Source organism: Capsaspora owczarzaki (genome assembly GCF_000151315.2).
Source record: "Capsaspora owczarzaki ATCC 30864 unplaced genomic scaffold supercont2.9, whole genome shotgun sequence".
NCBI classification, from domain to species: domain Eukaryota; class Filasterea; order Ministeriida; family Capsasporidae; genus Capsaspora; species Capsaspora owczarzaki.
This window is the reverse complement of record NW_011887300.1, coordinates 760,058-782,761: the sequence shown is the minus strand read 5'-3', so window position 1 is coordinate 782,761 and position 22,704 is coordinate 760,058. Positions and strand designations below refer to the sequence as shown.

General features: G+C 53.0%; 8 protein-coding genes across 9 annotated transcripts; 3 read left to right on the top strand and 5 right to left on the bottom strand.

The window, feature by feature from the left end:
• Positions 1 to 984: 984 nt before the first annotated feature.
• Positions 985 to 2,163, bottom strand: CAOG_05627 (3-hydroxyisobutyrate dehydrogenase). The gene has a single exon (XM_004346250.2). It carries the CDS (start codon positions 2,124 to 2,126, stop codon positions 1,140 to 1,142), a length of 987 nt encoding a protein of 328 aa, XP_004346300.1. The 5' UTR covers positions 2,127 to 2,163; the 3' UTR covers positions 985 to 1,139.
• Positions 2,164 to 2,459: 296 nt separating this feature from the next.
• Positions 2,460 to 5,564, bottom strand: CAOG_05626 (hypothetical protein; the record flags this gene model as incomplete). Its single annotated transcript, XM_004346249.2, has 16 exons — positions 2,460 to 3,006; positions 3,235 to 3,318; positions 3,384 to 3,467; positions 3,552 to 3,635; positions 3,723 to 3,797; positions 3,885 to 3,962; positions 4,046 to 4,120; positions 4,200 to 4,283; positions 4,373 to 4,456; positions 4,529 to 4,612; positions 4,681 to 4,764; positions 4,848 to 4,931; positions 5,020 to 5,103; positions 5,182 to 5,265; positions 5,355 to 5,438; positions 5,506 to 5,564. 16 exons carry the CDS (start codon positions 5,562 to 5,564, stop codon positions 2,460 to 2,462), a joined length of 1,758 nt encoding a protein of 585 aa, XP_004346299.2.
• A 496-nt stretch (positions 5,565 to 6,060) lies between these two features.
• CAOG_05625 (HAD-superfamily hydrolase) lies at positions 6,061 to 7,211 on the top strand. The gene is made up of 4 exons (XM_004346248.2): positions 6,061 to 6,208; positions 6,301 to 6,713; positions 6,855 to 6,871; positions 6,965 to 7,211. Exons 1-4 carry the CDS (start codon positions 6,095 to 6,097, stop codon positions 7,102 to 7,104), a joined length of 684 nt encoding a protein of 227 aa, XP_004346298.2. The 5' UTR covers positions 6,061 to 6,094; the 3' UTR covers positions 7,105 to 7,211.
• On the bottom strand, positions 7,150 to 10,478 carry CAOG_05624 (hypothetical protein). The gene is made up of 2 exons (XM_004346247.2): positions 10,308 to 10,478; positions 7,150 to 9,757 (listed from the first exon to the last, which is right to left on the bottom strand). Exons 1-2 carry the CDS (start codon positions 10,400 to 10,402, stop codon positions 7,357 to 7,359), a joined length of 2,496 nt encoding a protein of 831 aa, XP_004346297.1. The 5' UTR covers positions 10,403 to 10,478; the 3' UTR covers positions 7,150 to 7,356.
• Positions 10,479 to 10,603: 125 nt separating this feature from the next.
• On the top strand, positions 10,604 to 12,183 carry CAOG_08907 (hypothetical protein; the record flags this gene model as incomplete). Its single annotated transcript, XM_011272267.1, has 6 exons — positions 10,604 to 10,910; positions 11,067 to 11,245; positions 11,317 to 11,386; positions 11,488 to 11,702; positions 11,815 to 11,901; positions 11,997 to 12,183. 6 exons carry the CDS (start codon positions 10,604 to 10,606, stop codon positions 12,042 to 12,044), a joined length of 906 nt encoding a protein of 301 aa, XP_011270569.1. The 3' UTR covers positions 12,045 to 12,183.
• On the top strand, positions 12,129 to 14,099 carry CAOG_08906 (hypothetical protein). The gene is made up of 3 exons (XM_011272266.1): positions 12,129 to 12,611; positions 12,684 to 13,649; positions 13,807 to 14,099. Exons 1-3 carry the CDS (start codon positions 12,243 to 12,245, stop codon positions 13,855 to 13,857), a joined length of 1,386 nt encoding a protein of 461 aa, XP_011270568.1. The 5' UTR covers positions 12,129 to 12,242; the 3' UTR covers positions 13,858 to 14,099.
• CAOG_05621 (hypothetical protein) lies at positions 14,054 to 17,116 on the bottom strand. The gene is made up of 2 exons (XM_004346244.2): positions 16,757 to 17,116; positions 14,054 to 16,287 (listed from the first exon to the last, which is right to left on the bottom strand). The coding sequence occupies exons 1-2, from the start codon at positions 17,093 to 17,095 to the stop codon at positions 14,173 to 14,175; spliced, it is 2,454 nt and encodes an 817-aa protein (XP_004346294.1). The 5' UTR covers positions 17,096 to 17,116; the 3' UTR covers positions 14,054 to 14,172.
• Positions 17,117 to 17,285: 169 nt separating this feature from the next.
• On the bottom strand, positions 17,286 to 22,442 carry CAOG_05620. 2 transcript variants are annotated; one of them, XM_004346243.2, is made up of 18 exons: positions 22,136 to 22,442; positions 21,855 to 21,978; positions 20,699 to 20,916; positions 20,537 to 20,611; positions 20,391 to 20,462; positions 20,210 to 20,284; positions 20,035 to 20,106; positions 19,891 to 19,962; positions 19,745 to 19,816; positions 19,597 to 19,659; positions 19,395 to 19,466; positions 19,247 to 19,318; positions 19,110 to 19,184; positions 18,969 to 19,040; positions 18,815 to 18,886; positions 18,632 to 18,703; positions 18,403 to 18,554; positions 17,286 to 18,329 (listed from the first exon to the last, which is right to left on the bottom strand). In XM_004346243.2, the coding sequence occupies exons 2-18, from the start codon at positions 21,969 to 21,971 to the stop codon at positions 17,452 to 17,454; spliced, it is 2,301 nt and encodes a 766-aa protein (XP_004346293.2). In that variant the 5' UTR covers positions 21,972 to 21,978; positions 22,136 to 22,442; the 3' UTR covers positions 17,286 to 17,451. The 2 variants fall into 2 exon arrangements, with proteins under 2 accessions (XP_004346293.2, XP_011270537.1); XM_011272235.1 differs by lacking the exon at positions 22,136 to 22,442 and having other exon boundaries at positions 17,438 to 18,329; positions 21,855 to 22,074.
• Between the last annotated feature and the right edge of the window lie 262 nt (positions 22,443 to 22,704).

Here is a 22,704-nt window from a genome sequence, read left to right as displayed (position 1 = left end):
ATCGTGGAATGAGGAAGGAATGGATTGAAGATGAAGAGTCGATGGAGTTGATATTGAGAAACGGGCGCGAATCCGATGAGAGCGAGGAAGCGGGAAGGTTGAAGAGAAATAGCGAATCGAAGACGGGCGATATGAAACCAACCACGACAACGGTTCGCTGTTCCCGGATGATGCATCATCTCTCGCCATTCCATTGCTGGAACGGAAGATAGGGAAAATGGAAGAGCGAAAGGAATGAGGAAGAAACGCAGAGAGCACAGACAGCGATTCAATAGACAGAGGCGGGGAAGAGCAGCAAGAGCGAGCGGCAAGAATTATGGTTGAGCGTTACAAGTAAATCAGCTAAAAGGGAAAAAACCAGAAAAATGAAAAGAAGAGTAATTTGATCACGGATTGGGAAGTTGGGAAAACACAGAGTGTCACGGTTGGTCAAGGAACATCGAATCATCCGAAAGAGTAACGGGGGGGGGGGAGAACCAGCGAGGGAGAACCAGCGAGGGAAAGGGGGAGAAGAAGCGAGCTGAAGGACAGCGAAACAAAACAAAATGTCGAAACAAACAATTTCGCCAAGCCACCGGCCACCCAACGCCAGCCACAGTCCGTGTTACAATGGATGACGTAGGTTACAAAGGAAGAATGTCACGAATCACACCAAAAACAAAGAAACCGACAACTGTGCATGGATCTGCCGTTGCACTCTGAACCAAAGCTCGAACAAGTGCAAACCGCACACACACGCAATGACACAACTTTGTGGTGAAGGGTCAGTGATGGGAAAATTTCCGATGCTGGAAATCTGGCCAGGTGCTCAGTGCTGCCCGCAGATTGTACGACTGATGACGGGCTTGGGTGCTCGCCTTGTCCTACCGCTTACCGCGCCCCTTGCATTCCAGGATTCAGCAAGGTAGGGCGACAAACAACAAGGCAGCCTGAGCACTCTTTCGCAGTTCTCGCCGTGTTTTCGTCAACAATGAAGGTTTGCAGTGTGATGATTGTAAAGTTTAATCAACCCAACTGCATATCTAGCAGAACGGCACATCCACACACACAAACCAAAACAACATCACCCTTCACGAAATCGGCTCGCTTGGTGGTGGCTGGTGTGCTGCCCCTCAACAACCACCCCGCTTTATCTTGGTTTACGAACGGCGGGTGAGCTGCTGGAGATAACGAAGCACAACGGAAAAGTCCTTCTCGCTGAGCTGGGCGTCAGCAGTGACGGTGTCGTAGATTTCCTTGGCGCGGGAGCCCATTGGGGTCGGGGCGTTGGCGCCCTTGGCAGCGTCGAGGGCGAGGTTGACGTCCTTGAGCATGAGCTTTGATCCAAAGCCGCCGTTGTAATCGCGGCTGGACGGGACGCCTTCGATGACGCCCGGGAACGGGTTGTACACTTCGCTGGACCAGCAGCGACCCGAGCTCGTGTTGATGATGCCTGCAAGCAGCTTGGGATCGAGGCCCATGGTAACGCCGAGATTCATGACCTCGCTGGTGCCAGCCATGGAAATGGCGAGCAGGAGGTTGTTGCACAGCTTTGCGACCTGGCCGTTGCCTGCAGCACCGCAGTACACAATGTTCTTGCCCATCGCCTGCAACAAGGGCTGCGCGCGGTCGAAGGCGGACTTCTCGCCGCCGACCATAAAGGTGAGGGTGCCCTTCTCAGCGCCACCGACGCCACCGGAGACTGGGGCATCAATGAAGGCGCTTGCCAGGTTCTTTGCAACGACGTCCTTTGCGATCGCGCGTGAGATGGACGGATCGATGGTGGACGCGTCGATCAGGAGCGAGTCCTTCTGGAGCGCCTCGAAGATGCCACCTGCGTTGTAGTAGACGCCCTTGACGTGGGGGTTGGACGGCAGCATGGTGACAATGTTCCTGGCCTGCTCTGCGACTGCGCGCGGGGTGGCTGCTGGGCGCGCACCCTCGCTCGCGAGATCACGCACGGGCGCCTCGTTCACGTCGTTGACAATCACAGGGTACCCAGCACGAAGCAGGTTGCGCGCCATGTGCTTGCCCATGTTGCCGAGTCCAATAAACCCAACGGCAGGCTTTGCGCCAGTCGCAGCGGACAACGCAGAGGCAGAGGTCGACAGGGAGCGACGCGTGGACGCAGCAGCAGCAGCAAGCATGACTTTTTGTTCAGTAGCCGATTGTTATGACTTTGGGAGAAAGGGAGTGATCGTCCAGTGCTTGTTGTGAATTATTGATTGGTACATTGGGATGAGGTTGGATCTTGCAAAAAAAGGGAGGTTGGAAATCAACAGAGACGAGTCGAGTTGAGTGAGGAGCAGCAGCTCAGTAACATTGCCTGGCTTATCGACACACACCACCAATGTCGTACAAAGTCACACACCATCTTCCATCATTCGGATCAATCGACCGAGGTGGACGGGTTGCTGAGCCGCGAGCTATTGCATTGTAGCTTTTCTTGATGGTAAGCAGGGAAGTCACAAATTTATTCGCTAAACGCATCTAACAACGAGCGATTCAAACAGCACATCTCGGGCAGACTTGCTGGGTTGAACCTGAACTTGCCAACCCACGCGGATTTGCCTGATGATAGGAGTACTCGCTGGCCAGAGCGTCGCGGATACGAGCGTAGAATCGACAAAAGTAGCTTTCGCCGCGTATTCATATTGAACAGCACCTTGCTCATCTCGAACAATCAAGTCAAAGACATTGTCACCGATGCGGTGGTAAAGTTTCTTCGTGTCCCGAACCACTTGAATTGCTTTCACACGGGTCGAATTTCCATAGATGCTTTGAGGCACTGTGACCTTGACATGACGGTCATCGTACGGGCTTCGTTTGGTATGCTGCACGCCTTGCCAGTGTTGCGCTTCGTCCATAATGATGTCGGCAATCTCGGCTGGTAATGCTGGTAGAAGTGAGGACTGATCCTCTAGCGCCGGTTCGCCGGTCAGCAAGCAAAATACGGTCTGAAGGTCGTCAGCGGTTGCTACGCGTGGAAGTAAGGAGAATGCTAGAGGGTTAATCTGGTCGTAAATGCTGCGCAACATGAATGAGCAATCGGAAGGCACACTCCGTTGGTTGAAGCAGCTCGTGTGAGCTTCAATGGCTTCGTTTGGCAAGGACAACTTAGCTTACGTAGGACCCTGTGTGAATTGATTGCTTGAGCACAAGCATTGCTAATGCAATCTCGCACTAGACTGTTGAGCAACGCAAGTGAGTGAGCAGGATGACCCTGGCTCCAAGTCAAAGTGCACGACACCGTACTAAACTTCCACCAGCTTCGGGTTCATCTTGAACACTTTGTTAATCGCCTGGGCTCCAGCATCGCCAATCTGATTGTCTTCCAAACTGTGCGTTCCATCCATCAGTTAGCTCTCTGCGCCAATTGGAACTATGAGGGATAGCTGTCTTACTAGAGCCAGGACATTGTCGAGTTCACCTTGAGTGCCCCAGCAATCGCCTGCGCTCCCGCATCGCCAATCTCATTCTCATCCAAACTAGTCCACACAATCAGTGCGCACTCTGTGTGCCCTCCACTGAATCATCCACTCACAAGCATCTGTCAAAGTGCGATGCCTTACACGAGGAAGCGCAGTTTATTGTTCACTTTGACTGCCTCTGCAATCGCCTGCGCACCAGCATCGCCAATCCGATTTTTCCCGAGACTGTCCGTCCCCTCCATCAGTGAGCACTCTGCGTGCCCTCTGCTGAATCATCCACTCACAAGCATCAGTCAAATTGAGATGCCTTACTGAAGATAGCGCAGATTCTTGAGTGACTTAGCGATCGCATTTGCTCCAGCCTCGCCAATATACCCCAAGTCCAGCCTGTTCGTCCCTTCCATCGGTGAGCCTTCTAAAAGCCCTCTACTACAATCACCACTCGCACGCGTTAGTCAAAGTGAGATGCATTACCTGAGATCAGTCAAGGTCGTGTTCACTTTGAGTGCCTCAGCAATGGCCTGCGCTTCTGCGTCGCCAATTTGACACATACTGTCGGTCCGTTCCATTCAACGAGCACTTTGAATACCCTCTGCTACCCAATCACATGCATCAGAAACTATGATATGCCTGACCTGAGACGAGTCAGCGTGTTCATTTTGAGAACTTCAGCCATTGTCTGCGCTCCGGCGTTGCCAATCTTGCCCAAACTGTCAAATTGCTCCATCAATGAGCCTTTTGCTGAAAAGACTCGCACTGAAAAGCGTCAGCCAAATTGATGTGATTTACTGGAGCGTTCGCAAGGACGTGTTCACTTTGAGTGCTTCTGCAACTGCGTTCGCTCCAGCATCGCCAATCTGATTGTAGTCCAGGCTGTTCATTCCCTTCCATCAGTAAGCACTCTGAAGACCATCTCCTGACATCACTCATTCACAAACATCAGTTAAAGTGAGATGCCTTACCCGAGCGAAGTCAGTATTTTGTTTACTTGGAGCATCTCAGCAATCGTCGTCGCTCCAGCATCGCCAAGCTTATTCTTGTCCAAACTGCTCAGTCATTGTAAGCATTCTGAACACCTCTGCTGGACCATCCACTCACATCAAAGTGAGATGACTTACGTGAGCTGGGTGAGCGTCGCGTTGACTTTGAGTGTTTCAGCAATCGCCTGTGCTCCAGCATCGCCAATCTGATTATTCCATAGCCTGTCCACATCCCCTCCATCAATGAGCACTCTAAATGCACCCTGTTGAGTGAAAGTGACACCCCTTACTCGATCTTGATCAACGTCTTGTTCACTTTGAGTGCCGCAGAAAGTGCCTGGGCACCAGCATCCCCAATCTGATTCGCACTCAGACTGTCCACCAATTAGTAAGTACTGGCAATGCCCTCTACTAGATCACCCACTCACATACATCAGTACAAAGTGAGATGACATACCAGAGCCTCTCCATCGTCGTGTTCACTTTGAGTGTCTCAGCAATCGCTTGTGCCCCAGCATCACCAATCTGATTATCATTCAGACTTGTCCGTCCCATTTACCACTGAGCACTCTGAATGCCTCTGCTGAAACCACCCACTCACATGCACTAGTCAAAGTGAGACGACTTACTTGAGCTTTGTCAGCGTCGTGTTCAGCTTGAGTGCATCAGCAATCGCCCGCGCACCATCTTCGCCAATTTGATTGTCGTACAGACTGTGCATTCCGTCCTTCCGTGAGCACTCTAAATGCCTCTGCCCACTTACATGCACGAGTCAAATTGAGATGACTTACTCAAGCTTTCGCAGGTCCGCATCGAGTTTGAGTGTCTCAGCAATCGCCCGCGCTCCAGCATCACCAATCTGATTGCCCCACAGACTGTCCATCTCCTCCCATAGTGAGCCACTCTTAATGTCCTCGGCCGAAGCCACCCACTCACACTCCTCACTCGAAGCGAGATGACTTACAAGAGTTTCTCCACGTTCGGGTTGCCTTTGAGTCCCTCAGCAATCGCTTGTGCGCCGGCATCGTCAATATTCTCGCACTGCTGTCTGTCCTCCATTTCATCAGTAAACATGTTGTCGCACTTTCTTTCCAATACTTCCGGCTCTTTCTTACTCGAACGATGTACTGGCCTTCTTGACTTTGTCGTACAACTTGCGCTGTCTCGCGCTCATACTTTGATACGACAGCATTTTCTCAATCTATCAAACAACAGGAATGAAGTTTCAGTCCGTGTCTCTGATCGCGTTTGCTCACGCCACAACATCAATCTCTCACACGCAGAGCAAGAGGCGAGGCCAGACGGTGTGCCAAACGCACAGGCTCAAAAAAAAAAAAAAAAAAAAAAAATCAATACAAACTCAAACAAACAAACAATCAAACCTTTCCACCCACTATCAAGAAGACTGAAAGCGTTGGGCAGTGGAAAGCAAAGGCAAACATGCAGGACATGTTTCGAATGACGTCTTGTGGTGGAGGGCAAGCAAACTACCCGCTGACAAATTTTGCTCGTTTTCGTTCCCCTTCTGCGCTCTCCTGAAGGGTGTTTTCAAGAATGCTAAAGCATGTTCCTCAGACCAACCCCTCCTTCAACCTCAATGAGCATCGCTGGTCAAGACCGTACGTCGTGTTTGGCCAAAACTGAGCCTTCCAATCCTTGCCAGTCCTTGTTTTTTTTTTTTTTTTTGTGGTTTCTCAGACTAGAATGGCCAATGCTGCCGTTGCGTGTGTCTTGTTTGATCTCGACGGGACGCTTCTCGACACTGAGCCGCTCTCTGACATTGCCATGCAGGGTGTGCTAGATCGCTTTGGCAAGACGGTAGGTCGGGGTCGGCAAGGTCGATACGAGTCGTTTAGCACCGTTGGCTGAAAATTTGGCGCGATTTTTGACTCCAACTTTTCCGAAACCAGATGTCCTGGGAGCTCAAGCGCAAGATCCTGGGACTCAAGGGCAGCGACTGGTCTGTGATTGTCGTGGATCACTTTGGCCTGCACGGACTGATCGAGCCGGCCGCCATCGTCGATGGCTGGGAGACCAACTTTAAGCAGCTCTACAGCCGAGCGCAGAAGCTGCCTGGCGCCGACCGCATCACTGCGCACCTGGCGCAGCTGGGAATACCCATGGCCATCTGCACGTCGTCCAACAGCGCGGCGGTCGAGCTCAAGCGCGCTGCTCACCCGGAAATGTTCGCCCGCTGCACGCTCGTCGTCACTGGAGACGATCCTGAACTCAAGAACGGCAAGCCATCGCCAGATATCTTCCTACTCGCTGCAAAGAGACTTGGCATGCGGCCAGAGCAATGTCTTGTGTTCGAGGACGCACTGTAAAAATGCCAGAGCTTTTGAACTTGTGTCGAATCCAACGTGGCACTTGATGATGTGGACTTACTGTGTCTTGTATTGTCACGACTTGCTTGACATTCATCATTTTGGCATGTTCTATGCACTCTCTACCATGATTCCAGCTCTGGTTGCCAAGCGGGTAAGGATACTGAGAGGATTGCTTTTTTTTTTTGGGTTGATGTTGGCTGTTTCTTTTGTCTCATTCGCTAGACCTTTTGCTTGGTGCTCGCAGGTGTTGCGGCAGGGATGCGAACAATCGTCATTCCAGATACGCGGCTCGACAGGCAACCCTTCGAGATTGCGACAGAGATTCTCACGTCGCTGGAAAGTTTCCAGCCAGCTGTTTACGGTTTGGCGCCGTTCTCGGGTTGAGATACTGTACATTATTTAAAAAAGAGCTTGGAAACCACGCTATTATTTCGGAATCTCTTTCGCTGTATTTCCCTTCATGTACAATGTAAAACCAAGTTTCTCGAGAACAGACGGATGAACAACCAAAATGATCGCCCCTTTCCCTACTCACCACTCAGCACACAATCACTCAAAACAAACACACAAGCCACTACACGACCACAGAGCACAGCTCTCATAAAAAATTCATTCGCACCTTTTAGACAAATCTGATTACACATCCGAAACAGAGTGAGCGTTTTGGCTCACTAGCTTTCCAAGCACGGCCATAACCTTGTCGGGCATGTGGTCTGCCACCATCAATGGCGACACGAGAATGTGATCAAACTCGGTCACTTCTGCCCAACGCGCCGCATACACGCGTTCCTTGGCCAGACCGCAGTGGGTTGTCCGCGACTTTGTCTTGACCATGTGCAGCACTCGACCAGGCATGTACATGGCAACTGGTTCGGGATCGGACGCACGCGCCCGATTGTAGCTTCCTAACAACGAGGCAGACTCGTCCTCGTCACTCGTGGGAAGGGCAGAGTAACCAGCGCGACCAGACGATCGCAACGACGCTGGTTGTTGAGAGTTTCCATGGGAGGACGAGGGCGGTGATGATGATGATGATGATAATAATGATGCTGGCTCAGGATTGCTCGCAAGCGTGGTGACATCACTCATCTGGCGGGACGTTGGCTGCTGCGTCTGGGGTTTTCTGGCTGATGGGATGTCAATCTCGACGTCCAGACCAAGAGCGCGGGCACGGTCCTCTGTAAACTCGCCTTCGGCTTCGTGATTCGTCCCACAGCAGCATCCGAGCGGACTGCAGCAAATGCTGCACGTGGCGTGGCCCAGAATATTCCACTTGGCAGCACGGGACGCCGAAACAGCGTGCACCAGCTGGTCACGCAGCAACTCGGCATTGCGTCGACCAAGGCGCGGGACCACATCCTTGCCCAAGACGATGGAGATGATAAAGTCTTGACAATACCGGGACAGCTCGTGGCTGACCATGGCACCAGGGCAAGAGTACGCATAGCACGTCACCTCTGGGTGCTCGGGACGCAGCAACAGTGTCAGCAGACTGGCAGTACCGGCGCCGAGAGAGTGGCCAATCACGACCAAGCCAAAGCCTTCGCAATGGCCGCCAGGGCCAAGCAGCGCCTTCAGTACACCCACATTGTCCAGCGTCGTCTTGACACCTTGAGCGGCATGGAAGATGCCACGGTGGACGTACGAGTCAAAGTCGGTGCCCGGGATGCGCACTTTCTCTTCTGCAGCAATGAGGTCGACGACGGCATCGTCAAACGACAGCGTGCCGCGAACAGTGATGACGACGCATCGCCGCGAATGGTCGATGGCGACATAGAAGGGCGTTTCGAAAACGCGGTTGCTAAAGCTCACGTACGCAATGTCACAGTTGTTCAGCCCCGACTGCTTTTTGAGCGCGGCCAGGTTGCAAGAGCAGCAATTGTCGCCAACATAGACGTCCTTGGTGGTCGCGGGCCGCGAGGTGTGAGTTTGGGCATTCGAAATGTCATAGCGTGCAAACTGGGGCTTGTTGCAGCAAGGGGTGCCCTCGCAGTTGCACACGTTCAGGCGGCACAGACCGGTGCACAGGTGCATAAAGAGGTAGAGAGGCCAGCCGTAGATGCCCAGGGCCAGCTTACCAAAGTGGTGCACTTCCGCAAGGTCGGCCGCATCGACTTCGGCATGCAGGCCAAGGCTGCTCGAGTGAGCTTGCGTTACCTGGTCGTAAATCCTGGTGGCGGGCCTGGTGCCCGACAGGAACGATCTGGACACGCCGCGCGTGGCAGGCTGGCCGTTGGCAGTTGGGTAGTACGGCAGCGGGCCGGTGGAGGTAAACCGGGGCGACAGAGGGCGAGAATTGGAGCCCAGCTCGCTGCTGCCAGCAGACTCTGCACCATTGACGCGGGCGGCCTTGCTAATGATGCGTCGGCGCTCTTCCACACGCTGCCGAGCGCGCAAAATGGCCAATCCGGCGGCAATGTCGGACGGGACGACATCGAGGTGCTTGAAAAAGCCGGCCAAGAGCTGCGCGAGCTCCATCCAAATCTGCCCATTGCCAAACGCCGTTTGCGAGGACGAGCCGGCGGGGAGATCGTCCGACACACAGCAGAAGAGGCATCGCAGCTTGGACGCCCACGCTTTGGCGTACGCCTCGGTGGCGCGGTACTCGGAGCGCGCTCGTGGGTTGGCAATCGAACCCATCGGATCAAACACGAGCCAAAAGGAGACGAGCTCAATCCCGACCAGGCACCAGTTTGCAATAATGATGGCATGCAGCACATCGGTGACGACGTTGTCGAGGTCCTCCTCGCACGAGAGGCGGTCTTGGAAGAAGATTTCGTCGACACCCCACCCCGCGAACGCCAGCTCGAGGACGCTGAGCGCAAGTCGAGCCAGGAGCAGGCTTGGGATGGCTTTCCTTGCGCGCGAGTTCAGGATGCTTCCTTGCAACGAGGTCCGCACAATGACGAGCTCCAGAATCACCACGACGCCGTACAGACCGAGACCAGCGAGCAGGTACGCCTGCAGCACGTCAAACCCGTCGCATTCGCCGTAGCGCGACGAGGCGTGCGTATAAATGACAGCGAGGCCCGCAATCCTATGATGCATTTTCGGTTGATCTCAAAAAGTCAGTAATTTTTTTCTTCTGAAGCCAGTTAGTTGCTCAGAGAGTTTGTTAGTTGCTCAGAACGGCGCTTTTTGTTCCGCTTCGCTCCCTTGCAAGCGATGATGGCTGTCTCGTTGTTTTTTTGTCTTTCTTCTTCTTCTTCTTCTGTATGTTTGACATAGCAAGTCCCTCATGCTCAACGATACAGCGTCTGAGTCTTTTTGGGGTGTGATGTCCATGCACTGCATTGTCAACTGAAGAAGCAGTCCCACCACCGCCTCATCCGCTTTGGCTCCATCCGCGTTGAGCTCTCAACTATGTATCACCAATCTTCACTTCCAGTTGTGGACTGGAGCAGCGTGTTGTGTGACTGGCTTTTGATGCTTTGGATGGCGTGACTCGTTCCCTCCCAGCCTCACTCTTCACTGCCCAGCACTCGCTTGACTTTGCTGGCTGCTTCTTCTTGTTGTTGTTGCTGTTGCTGTTGTTGCTGTTGCTGCTGTTGTTGTTGCTGTTGTTGTTGATGGGCCTTGTCCCTTACCACAGCGATCGCAGCGCAACAGTGACCAGGTCGGGCAGCACAAAGTCGTCCGAGCCGACCTGCCAGCGACGACCAAGAAAGACCAGCGCCGGCATAGAATCAGTAACGCGAAATTCGCTCTTCTAGTCGAAACAAAAAAAGATACTAAAAACTCAAAAAAGAGTAACAAAATAAAAATCGACTGAAACTTTTTTTTTCTTATTTTGTGTTGAGAATTGTTTCAGATTTGTGATTTTTTTAAAAATTTTCAACCAATAAATTCCAGTCGTCTAATTTTCTCAGATTTCCCGACAGAAATGTCGTTCTGGACTGCTTTCCGACTGAGCGGCAGCAATGTCAGGATCGCGGCAGCTTCATTCGCCCGAGCTGGATTGTCGCGCATGCGTCCATCCACAGCAGCAGCAGCAGCAGCAGCAGGCATGTCCATGTCCACGATGGCGGCGCCTGCTGCTGCTGCTGCTCAGCCGCGTCGGATGCGCGCGCTCGCGTTGGCTGCGGCGTCTGGCTTTGCTGCAGTTTCCATTGCTGCGGCTGCCATTGCAGCGGCAAAGCGTGAGGTTGTCCGCGCAGAGCCGCCAAACACGACCCAGCACGACACTGAATGTAACAACATCATGCAAAAGTCATGCCTGCCTCCAACGGTTTGAGTCCGAAGAAGAGAGCTGGAAAATTCTGAGAATTGGAGAAATCTGGCATATTTGGAAACTCAATTTTCGCTCGCGCTTGTCCTTGGTGACGACGTCACTGTGTTATGATTAGATGCGTTTGACAAGAGCTCAGGAGCACGGTTTCCGACACACTTGACGCTGGCAAACACGAACCTGGCGCTGGTCGGAACGGGCGTGCGCACAGTCACCTTCTTGCAAGTCCAAGTCTACGCGATTGGGCTCTATGTTCCAGACTCGGCGGGGTTGAAGCTTGCCATCCAACGTCACCGTGTAGGACGATGAGAATTGCTGCGAGGTTGAAGTCGTGAAAGAACGCTCATTCATTTTCACTCAATGTGCAGGACCAACTTGTGCCATCCACTGCCGCCGAAACCCTGATCAACCTGAAGCAACCGCTCTCCATTCGTTTGGGTATGTCAAAGCCTCTGCACGTCGCACCAAAATGGCTTGGAATGCTGAAAAATGTCGCCTCAACGTGTGTGTGACTTGATCCGATTTTTGCGCGGGTGTAGTCGCTGTGCGCAACCCCGATATCAAGCATTTGCGAGAAGCCCTTGGTCGCGCAATGGCGGCACGATTGAAGCACATCCAGGATCCTGTGGAGCGTGCGGGCGCTCAGATGGCGGTCGACCAGTTCAAAGCCTTGTTTCCTCAGGGCAAAATCGCGCCTGGCGATGCCGTCGACTTTGTCCTGCGCCCTGACGGCGTCTTGCAACTGTCTTTGCGGGTGAGCTCTTGCGTCCCCCCCCCCCTCCCTTCTTTACGAGTGATGACACAAGCATTCGTCCATCCGAACTCTCTCATTTATTGTTGTTGAATTTTATGGTTGTACGTTCCAGGGTGAATCTCTCGGGACTGTCGCATCCAAGTTTGTTCAAACTTCCATCTTGGACACTTATATTGGCGCGTCGTCTGTCTCTCTTGAGGTATGTTACAGGATGCATTGCATCTTTTGCACCGATCTGCTGATTTGCATGTGCTCTCACTCACTCTCTCTCTCTCTCTCATGACGTGTGCTTAGGCTCAACGTAACTTTCTGAGTGGTCTGCAAGCCTTTGCTTCCCAATGAGCCGGGTTCCCTGCCACCTCCAAAGAGTTGAAACTTGTACTTTTTTTTTTTAAAACTGTATTTTTCTCTGCCTGGGTCCATATTCGCCCCTGTCGTGTTTCCTCCCCTCCTCTCTATTCCATTGCGCTTGATCCACCTTGTGATTGATTCCAAATGCCGGTGTGTGGCTTCTTTTGGAGGAGCACTTCACTCCTCTGAATGCACTGCAGTAGCGGCTTGTGCATTTTAACACGGCGATTTCTTACTAATCCATTCACCCTTCGGGCCGCGCTGCCTACCTTTTCCTCCGCTACACTTCGCTGCCTCACATTATTCAGCTCCACCTCCGCTCTCCCTCCGGCCACCCCAATGCAATCCTCCTCCTCCTCCTCCGCCGCGACTACGACTGATGCTGGCCCTGCGCCAGTCTCGCCCGACCTGCTCTTCGTCCACTCGTCCTCCATCCAAGCCTCAGGCCGCGCAGCCCTCGTCGACGCACTCCGCAACGCAGCCGCGCCGCACGCCCCAGTGGTCAGTCCCGCTCAGCAAGCATCGTCCATTGGACCCAAGGTCGACCAGGGTCCCAAGGTCGGCCCAGGCCCCAAAGTCGGCCCAGGCCCCAAAGTCGGCCCTGGTCCGAAAGTAGGTCCCGGTCCCAAGGTCGGCCCAGGCCCCAAAGTGGGTCCAAATGTTGCTGGAAGTGCGTCTGTGCCGCCAGCTGCCGTCACGGCGGGCTCGGTGAGCGTTTCCGCACCAAATGGACTGGATATTCGCGATGCCGGCGAGACGCCCGATATGGTCGTCACCGCCGTCACGACCAAGCCAAACCCTGGTGCTGCGTTCGAGCCGGCACTCTTCTTTAAGCAGCTCGACACGCTGAATCTGGGACACACGCTGCTCTACGGACCGCGGCTGTCGTCCACCCAGCGCCTGCTCACAGACACATTCGTGCACGTCTCGCAGCTCCCGACCGGCTCTGTTTGTCTTGCCGACCGCCAGTACTCGGGCCATGGCCGCGGAGGCAATCTGTGGGAGTCGCCCGAGGGCTGCCTCTGCTTTACACTCAAGGTTTCGCAAAAGAAGCCCGAGCGTCTGGTCTTCATCCAGTACCTCGCCGCGCTGGCCATCATCCGTGCCATCAACGGCACCTCCCTCGGCATCCGCTTGAAGTGGCCCAACGACATTTACACGGTGGATGGCCTCAAGGTGGCAGGCATTGTGTGCAAGACAGAGTACCGCCACGAGGATGCTTCCTTTGACGTTTTCATCGGCGTGGGTATCAACGTGGCCAACAGCAAGCCTACTACGTGCCTGAACGACATTATCGAACAACGCGGAGCTGCTGGTGCCGAGTTCTACACGCGCGAAAAGATGCTTGCCTCCTTCCTGAACGCGTTCGAAACCATGTACGCCGAATTCGGCGGCGGCTCGGCCCAGAGCGGCACCGGCGGCGAAGGCGCTGGATTCTCACAGTTCATCTCCGAGTACACGACCTCCTGGCTGCACACGGACCAGATCGTGACTCTCGAGGAGGATGCTGCCGTTGTGCGAGTCAAAGGGCTCACGCCGACTGGCTTTTTGCTGGCGGTGGACGACGTCACCGGAGTTCCCTACGAGCTGCAGCCTGTACGTGTTGCATTGAATCATTGCTGAGTGTCGTGGATGCGCGAGGGAGAGAAGTGTGGGTGTGTGTGATTGTCAGCAAACATTGTATGTGAGTGATTGACAAACTCGCTCTTGTCATGTGTGACTGCTTTTTTTTTGGCCGCAAAAACAAAAACAGGATGGCAACAGCTTTGATTTCTTCAAGGGCTTGATCAAGAGGAAGTTGTAATATTCTGTGCACGTTTTACAGTTCGTCAGTACGCACGCGCTGTCACACTGTGATGTTTCAATCAACCTGGCTTTCTTCTTACTCGAGCTGTCCACTCGCATTCTTGACTTGGTCATACACCTCGCGTTGTCTCTCCGTCATACTCTCATAGGACAGCATTGCAGCAGGAAGCGTTGAATCAATAGAAAAAGACTGTTGAAGCAAAATTCTTATTAAACAACATAAAAGTACACAGCCAGAAACAAAACCAAAAACGTCCAAACAAATACAAACCGAGAACATCCGCCGGGAACCAGCTAGGAAAAAAAAAAAAAATCAATCATCATACTCTCGATCTTCGGCAATCAGAATGGAAGTGTGGCAGACTGGACACTGCCCTTTTGTGAGCAGCCATGGGTCAATGCACGCACTATGATAGCGGTGAAAGCAGGGCAGGGTCTTGACAAGCTCGCCATCGTCGTACGCTTGCCGACACACTTGGCATTCTTCCACCTCTTCGTGCATCGCAGCACTACTGGCGAGAGGGGAGGATAGAGTCGGCGTGTTGCTCGGTACAGTCGCGGTACTGGAGCGACGCGATCGATACGCACTGGTGGGAAGGCTGGAGGACAGAACAGCAAAGTCGTCGGAAGAAAACACGCTGCGACTGTTCCGCGCAGGAATGTCTCGGCGTGTAGACCACGGAGTTCCAGAGGTGGACGGCACGAAAGGAAGCGACTGGCGAGTCATACTAGGCGTTGTCAAGCCCGACGCGGAAGCAGCCTCGGCAGCTAGCTCGCGCTCAAACTGAGCCGCCAACTCTCGGGCCATTTCTTCATCGCGTCGCGTTTGATCAAGAAGGGTCTGTCGGCGGATGCTGCGCTCGTTTTTGCTCGTCGAATCGGTCGCTTGCGCGCGAGTTGCAGGGGCGACCGGAGACGCACGGGCAAGGTGGTCGGCAAGGATTTCGGTGGAGGTGCTGGCAAGATTGGCCGTGCTCCCCATTGCAACACCACCACGGCTGCTGCTGCTGCTGCTACTACTACTGCTGCCGCTCGCAAGCAGAGCAGGCAGTGCTGCTGGCATGGGATCCTTGAGTTGTACGCTGAACTGCAGAGCGAGCGCAAAATCTTCAGGAAACAGGTCGCTGTTTCGGGCACTGGTGTTCATCTCCGACCGTTGGACGTACAGAGTACTCTCGGCAACAGACACCTGACAGGTGTGGAAGGTCGTATCACATAAAAGAATGCCAGGACCAGCGTTCGACATGCAGTAGACTTTGAGCCAATAGTCGCCACTCAATTCTCGATTGACGGCAAAGGCCACAGTGGTTGCTCCTTGGGGCAACGACTTTGGGCCGCGATCGGCGACCATGGAGGAATAGACAACGTCGCCATTGCGGGCAATCAAGATTGACAAGCGATAGGGCGTCGTCGAGGGTTTGACCAAGTTGGGCAACGACGCCAACGAGATTGACTGCAAGACCACTTGATAACATTTCGTGCTCTGTCGAGGGTGAGCCGTGACCATGTCGATGTCGTCACTGGCGTGCCTGACAGCTGCATGGCCCGCCCCGCTATTCCGGCGCGAGCGCGAGCCGCTCGAGCCAGAGCTAGTTCGTCCGCGCGGGGCCTCGTCCTCCCACAAGTCATCTAGATCACCGCGCGCAAGCAGTGCGAGTTGCCGGGGATCGGCTTCCGGCGCGCTAGCCTTTTGTTTGGCGGAGATGGACGCACCGAGAGTCGTCTGAATCGAGGCGGACAAGAGGGCGCCGAGACGCATGCTGGTGGAATTGTCGCGAGCAGAGCTGCCAGCGTTGCCACCATTGTGGTGCGATGCATCGACACCAGCACCGCTGCCATGGTCTCCAGAGTGCGGCGGCTCGGCGCCACTGTTGCCGTTGGCGCTGTTGACGCTCGAGCTGCGATGGCGGCTGATGGCATGCCAGCTGGCGTTCGACACCAAGCGCGAGGTGTCAATGAGCACGTCGCAGTGGCCTTTGCGCGCGAGAAGCTTAATCCACGCCAGCACAAACCGGCGGTGGGACGGTAGCGTTTGGCCTGTTGCAGCAATCAGCTCTTGGCAGGCGGTCGCCTCACGCTGGTAAAAGTCCAGCACTTCGGCCCCTTCCGTCGCCTGCAAAAAGCTGCAGTACACGAGACAGCACGTAATGACCAGCGACGCATGGCGCGGAGCAGTCACAATCACTGCGACGTTCTTGGGATGCGCGTGCAACCAAGACCGCATTGAGCGGCACAGCACAAGCAACGCATCCAGGCTGAGAGGGTGTGCATCTGGCGACAGGTTTTGGCACGGGGAATGAAACTCGACGACATTGCCATCAAACACGGCATCTGCGTTGCGTGCATTGAGCAGCGGGGTGTCGCTCGTGTTGTACACCATGAATCGCTTGCCATGCTTTGATCGGAGCAGTCGTTCTGCTGCCGTTATCTGACCAAAACGAAGGTTCAGCAAACAGCAAAGGAAGGATGTTAGTTGTTTGAGTTCATGGGCATTTAGCTTTTGAGTTCTTGGGCATTTAGCTTTTGAGTTCATGGGCATTTAGTTTGTGGGTTCATGCGCACTTTTCCATCATAGAAAAAAACAAAGTCATACGATGTTGATCGAGAACAAGAGAGAGTGGAGACATGGCGTGAAGAGGCCGACTTTTTCCCCCAAAACTTCTCACCACTCTCTCTCTTAATGTCACGACCTCTCCAAATACCCAATCCAACAATATCAAAGTGTATGCAGAGCTCTCAGACGGCATGCACTCCCCTAGCATCCATCCTTCATACAATGCGTTTTCTCAGTAAGCGTTTCGAAGCCGACAAAACACAGCAAAAAAACAAAAAAAAAAAAAAGTAAAAAAATTGCAATAAATAATAAAAAAGGGGATTCTGTCATCGGTTTTCGTTACCCTTCGTCGTCTGTTGGCAGCAATGACGGACGCCGGGACTTGCGACTGACTGCGTGGGTAGACGTACGGCGGCGCGAATGCTGACGGCGACGACGCAGCGGGAGACGAGGCTGCAGAGGAGGAAGACGCTGACGCCGACGCTTGGAGGAGATGGTGGAGTGATGACGCCGCGTCGCCGTGCTCGTCCAGCCCAGCGGCCATCGGGTCTGGCAGCGTCATCAGCACCACGTTCGACGTGACATGGCGCAGTAGTCCGCTTGACGAGCAGCACGGCGCAGGGCGAGACGTCCACGTCGACAGCAACGCGCGCAGCTGACGCAGCCAGTCCGACACGGGCATTCTCGCATCCAAAAAAAAAAAAAAAAAAAAAAAAAAAAAAAAAGTGTTTTGGTTTTGTTTTTGTTCGCAAAATCAACCAGAAAAACCGGAAAAACCAAAGCCTGATTTGTTCGGTTGTCTCATCGCAATACATGTATCAGGTGAACTTGTCGCGTTTTGCCACTGGCACGATGCGACAGCAGACAGCATTTGTGAAAACTCTTGAACTGTAATAACACTTTTTGAACACTGTTGAACATTTTGAAAACTCTTTGAAAACTCTGAACTCTGAAAACTCTTGAAGGGCTCGTAGCCCTGTGAAACTCTTGAAACAAAAGGCCTGGCCTTTTGTTGTTGTGACTGGTCTGGCACGCGGTCTACTGCTTGGCAACATCCGAGTTTTCGTACACTGGCGCTTCGCTGACATACACGGAGGCGTTCTGGTACACAGGCTCCACGGTCGCGTTGAGCTGGTCATACATGGGGTTGTTCCAGTTCAAATTCACAGCAGCGGCGTAGGTATTGTCGACAAACGACTGTCGAGCAAGCGGCTTTTCATCGCCGAACTTGAATTCGTCAATGGACGAGTACAGGATCTGCTCAATGGCTTGGCTAGAGTGCGAGCGCTGGTGAGCAGGCGCTTCAACCGGTTTCTTGGGGGAGCGTTGTTGCTTGACCAACAGCAAAACGACCAGGGCAATCAAAACCAGACCACCAACGGCACAGCCAACGGCAATCCCGATGGTCACCGTCGACGTGTTGCCACTGTTTGTAGCCTCACTCAGAGCGTCAAGCGAAGCGGCGACGACGGAAGCGCTGGACGCGGAAACAATCGATGCGGACGCGATGGAAGCACTGGAGACGGAAGCAACCGAAGCGGCGACGACGGAAGCGCTGGACGCGATGGAAGCACTGGAGACGGAAGCAACCGAAGCGACGACGACGGAAGCAACCGAAGCGGCGACGACGGAAGCGCTGGACGCGGAAACAATCGACGCGGACGCGATGGAAGCACGGGAGACGGAAGCAGCCGAAGCGGCGACGACGGAAGCGGCGGAAATGGCTGATGCGGTTGCCGCGGAAGCAGCAGACATCGTGGAAAGGCTCGTGTGTGCCTCCACGCAGACACCACCGACCATGGTGTAGCCAGTGTAGCAGTACTGGCAGGTGGAGGTTGTGTTGCAGTACAAGCAATTTGCCATGCAACACGAAGCACTTCCAGCCGCAAAGCAAGTGTCGCACTGGCCATCGCATGCTGGCGCAGACCAACGAATGCAGTTAACGCGTCTATTTCAGCATTCTGGGGACATCAACCAAGGAGGACTTACCAGCGTAATTGTAAGGGGAGGTGGAATAGGTGCTAGGCTGCTCTCTCGTGATGCCATCCACAACACGACCGTTAACCAAGACGTAAGTCATAGTTAGAGTCTTGAACAGTCCAGGGGGAAGTTGGAAGTTGCTGCCCATGCCGTAGGCAAAGCTGAAAAAAAAAAGCGGACAAATGAGCATCTGCCTGCAGCACGTGGTGCCGCATTCTGTTATTCTGTTGAGACATACAGGTATTTCAGTTGAGTGCCCTGGAGTAACGTGGCAGGAAAGCTGGTCAGCTTGTTGTTGAGCGCGAGATTCCTGCCATGTGACAAAGTCATTTTGCATGAAACCGAGTTAGCCAGCAAGTTCCAAGCAGTCGATGTGATCGCTTCCACATTGCACCAGACGTTCTAAACCAAAAGTACTGACAGATATGTCAAACTAGAGAGTCCTTGAAAAGCGCTGGGTGAAATGGAGGTAATCTGGCTGTTGCTCATATCCCTAAAGCGGATTCCATCAATAAGCGAGTGCAGCGCAAGACAATGTTGGGTATGCAGTTCTCCACATCCTCGAAGTGCATTACAGCGTCTGCAGGTTGGTAAGAGAGCTAAAGGCATGATCTGGGATGCTGGTGAATTGAGGTTGAGACCAGTAACTGAAACAATGGGCAAAAAGTGAGTTAGGCTGTCGATGAAGAGTGCACGACGAGGATCTGACGACTCACAGGACCTGCAACGAAGTAAGTGTCGCCAAGGCTTCGACAGGGACGGCTGTGAGGGGGCTCGCGCCGTTGATAACCCTGAGCATTCAAGTCAGGCTAGTACCACTACAACGCTCGTGAACACTGCATCGCAGACTTACAGGGTTGTGAGGGAGGGAGCAGCTCCCTCAAGCATGCTGGCGGTGAGGCTGGCCAACGGAAATGCCACGCCGCTGGCAGCAGGATACCCAGACGCAAATCCACACCGGTCAGCTCGAATCGCACCAAGGCACGCAACCTCAAACTTACAAGCTCTTAAGTGCGGTCAAAGTCGCCAATGCAGAATCCGGAATGGTCGTGAGAGAAGGAGAGCCCAAAGTCCTGAGTGGTGGAAGCGAGAGAGAGAGGGATAGCGAGCGAAAACAAATCAGTGATGACCAGCAGCCTGCTGCAAGTTCACAAAGCGATTTCAAGCTCATTCTCCGAGTTGGCCAGACAATGGCAAACGTACAACGCCGTCAGATGAGAAAGAGGGCTCAAACGGGGAAATACGGAGATCGGGGCCTGAAGATTCCTGCACAACAATTCGCGAGTGCGGTTGTAAGATGTGGAGCCAGCAAGGTGCAGCAATCGCAAGCCAGAGGGTGATGACGACGAACAGGGCTGTCAAGAGAGGAACGGGGTCGAACACGTTTTGATCGAGGACAGTGATAAGCGTGTTATCAAGGTAGCTTTGTTCCAGAACAAAAGAACAAATGTGAGCACTGGATTGAATAAACCAGAGACCCAGTCTCCTCGTGCTTACAGTTCCTGCAGGTTGCCAAGTCCAGCAAATACATTGCTGGGCAGCGCTGTGATTGGGGCGCTCGAAAGTGCGCTGCATGACAAGAACCAGTCGTCCGCAGTTAGTAAGGTGGACTCACGATAGCACGGCCATTTGCAAGCGTACAGCCAGGTTAGCGCATTCAAACCGGTAAAGAAGTTGACGGGCAAGTTTGAAAGCGAACTGTACGACAAATCTCTGCTCAACAAGGCAAGTCAAATCGAAACACTGAGTGAAACCAGCAAGGCGCGCGACCTTCTTCATCGATGAAAAGCGGTGGCAGTGCAATTTGCATGCTTACAGCGTGGTCAGTGCAGTCAAACCGGAAAAGACATTGGCTGGCAAGGTTGAAAGAAGCGGATTTCCCCCCAGTGCTCTTGCTCAAAAGAAAAACACAAACTCACAATGAGCAAACAAAACTGGCAACCGTTCATGCACGTGGCGACAAGGATGCTGCACATAGTCAAGTACTCGGCACATACAGGCTTTGGAGACGTGTCAAACCAGCGAACGCCTGTGGGTCGATCGATTCAAGTGCCATACCCGACACATCCCTACGAGGCGAATGGGTCAAACGAAGTTTAGCGCGGTATTCTTTTCAGCTGAGCTGGAGGTTGCAGTCACGTACAAGCGAGTCAGAGTGTTGGCGATTGAGGCGAATGCGTTGGCAGGGATGGTGGTAATTTTCGTGTACGCCAAGGATCTGTAGCAGAAGACTCGCAAAGCGGACGATGAGCGGACGGCGATATCGTTGGAAGCAAGAAACAGGACAAACACATGCAACTCGTACAGGTAGCCATCGTTAGGATCATAGCCACTGTAGGTAGCAGGGTCGTATGGCGGAAACGTTGTCGGCACCGTTGTCATGGTGTCGGCACACAGCGCGACATTAGCGCAACTCCAGTCGCAAATGTTGCAAGCGTTGTCGGCGTTGCCCATGGACGCAAAGAGGGCCAGCAGAGCCACAATGGCCAAAAGCGAGTTGCGTGGCTTCATGACGAGAACGAACTGCAATCGAAAGAAAAAGCAAAAAGGAAACAAAATAACATAAATGAGAACAAAACAATACCAAAAACAAAACAATACCAAAAACAAAAACGACAAAAACAAACAAGAAATAAGCCGGACGAATCGGAAGTGACGAGAAACGTTCGATTTTTCTCAACAACAAAAAACAAAAACAATACAAACACGAAAACGAAAGGCCGACACTGGCAGAAACAGAAAGCACAAAAGCAACGAGCAATGGAGAAAACGAAGCGAAGAAACAACCAGGTGGAAAAGGCCTGATGTCAAAGTGACTGAAGGAGAAAGCGAGCGGGAAGAGGAACGGCGGAGAAGTGACACACACAAAAACAAAAAAAGACGAAAAAACAAAAAAAAAAAAAAAAAACAACGAATGAAAACAAAACGGCACGAGAGAAGCGACCGAAAAAGACGGCACGAAAGTGCGAGAATGAAAGCGAAAGAGAGCGAGTCACAGTAGGTTAATGAGTGTGGGTTAGGTTGAACCGAGGCCGGAAGGGGGGGGGAGGTGACGCGTTAAAAAAAAAAAACCAAAAAACCACTGCAAAAAAAAAACAAAACCCCCCGCAAAAAGCAAAACGTTCGTGTCACGGCACAAAACAGCAAGGAGCAGATTGGGAAGAGGGTGATGAAGGCACACGAGAAGCATAGAGCCAATAAGCAAGAGAGGGGAAGTGAGTGTGCGCGGAGTGGGGCTGGACGGAGCGAGTCAAAGCGGAAGTGAAGAGAGCGGAAGACAAACAAAAAAGAAACCAAAGCAACAACAAACAAAAACACTGACTCAACTGCAGAGCAAAGGGGGAGAGGGGGCAATAAGAAAGGGGGGGGGGGAAAGCGAATTGTTGATGATGATGATGACGATGAGGAGGAGGAGAAGGAAGGAGCAAGGGCAGAAGGAAAAAGGAGGGGGAAGGGCGTACCGACGTGGGACAGAGAAAAGAGTTAACAACAAAAAAACAAACAAAAAACAAGAACTGGCTCCATTTTTGGGACGGACTTGTCGAAGATGCGTACGTGGGCCAGTGGGGAAGATCCATGTTGCTTCTACAAAGAGCAAGCAAGCAAGCAAGCAAGCAAAGCAGATGGGCGTGACAGCGGGCAGACCGGATTTGCAACAGCACGTTTTGTTGTGGCTCATGCGCTTTTTTTTTTTTTTTTTGTTTTTTGTTTTTTCCCCAACGACACAAGACTCAAAACATACCAGTTGGCTTTTTCCCATCGGAACCACGAAAAGAGCGACGTCGAAGTGAATGCCGCCATCGCTGTAATAGAACGCCAGCACATGGGCGTGTAGTGAGAGGTGCAGGCACAAGTAACCGGCCTGACAAGGACAAGCGAAAAAGCAACCACCGACAAACCGGTGTGTCACGATGGTTTTGCCAATGTGTTGTTCTCATGGCACAGGGAGGAGAGTGTCACAAAGAGCGACATCACATCACGTAGCACCGTGCACGAGGGCCATCACCTGCGAGCAACGACGAAGAGCACAAAAATTCTACGTTCGGTTTTGAAGGAAAGGCGTAATGTGGGGTCATCAAGGGCAATGGCGTCGTTGTATGTCTCACGCATGAGTGAAAACAACAACACGGTGACAACTGAGTCAAAATTGGCGGCGTTGTGTGATTGTGATGTCAAACAGACGTGCTCTTTTCAAACTTCAAGGAACTTGCAAGTTATCCGAGTCACGTATTGGCTTCAAACCGCGTTGTAGTGGTAACAAAATAATAACCATAAACTAGAAAACCAACGAGTGGATTGCGCTCGTCGAAA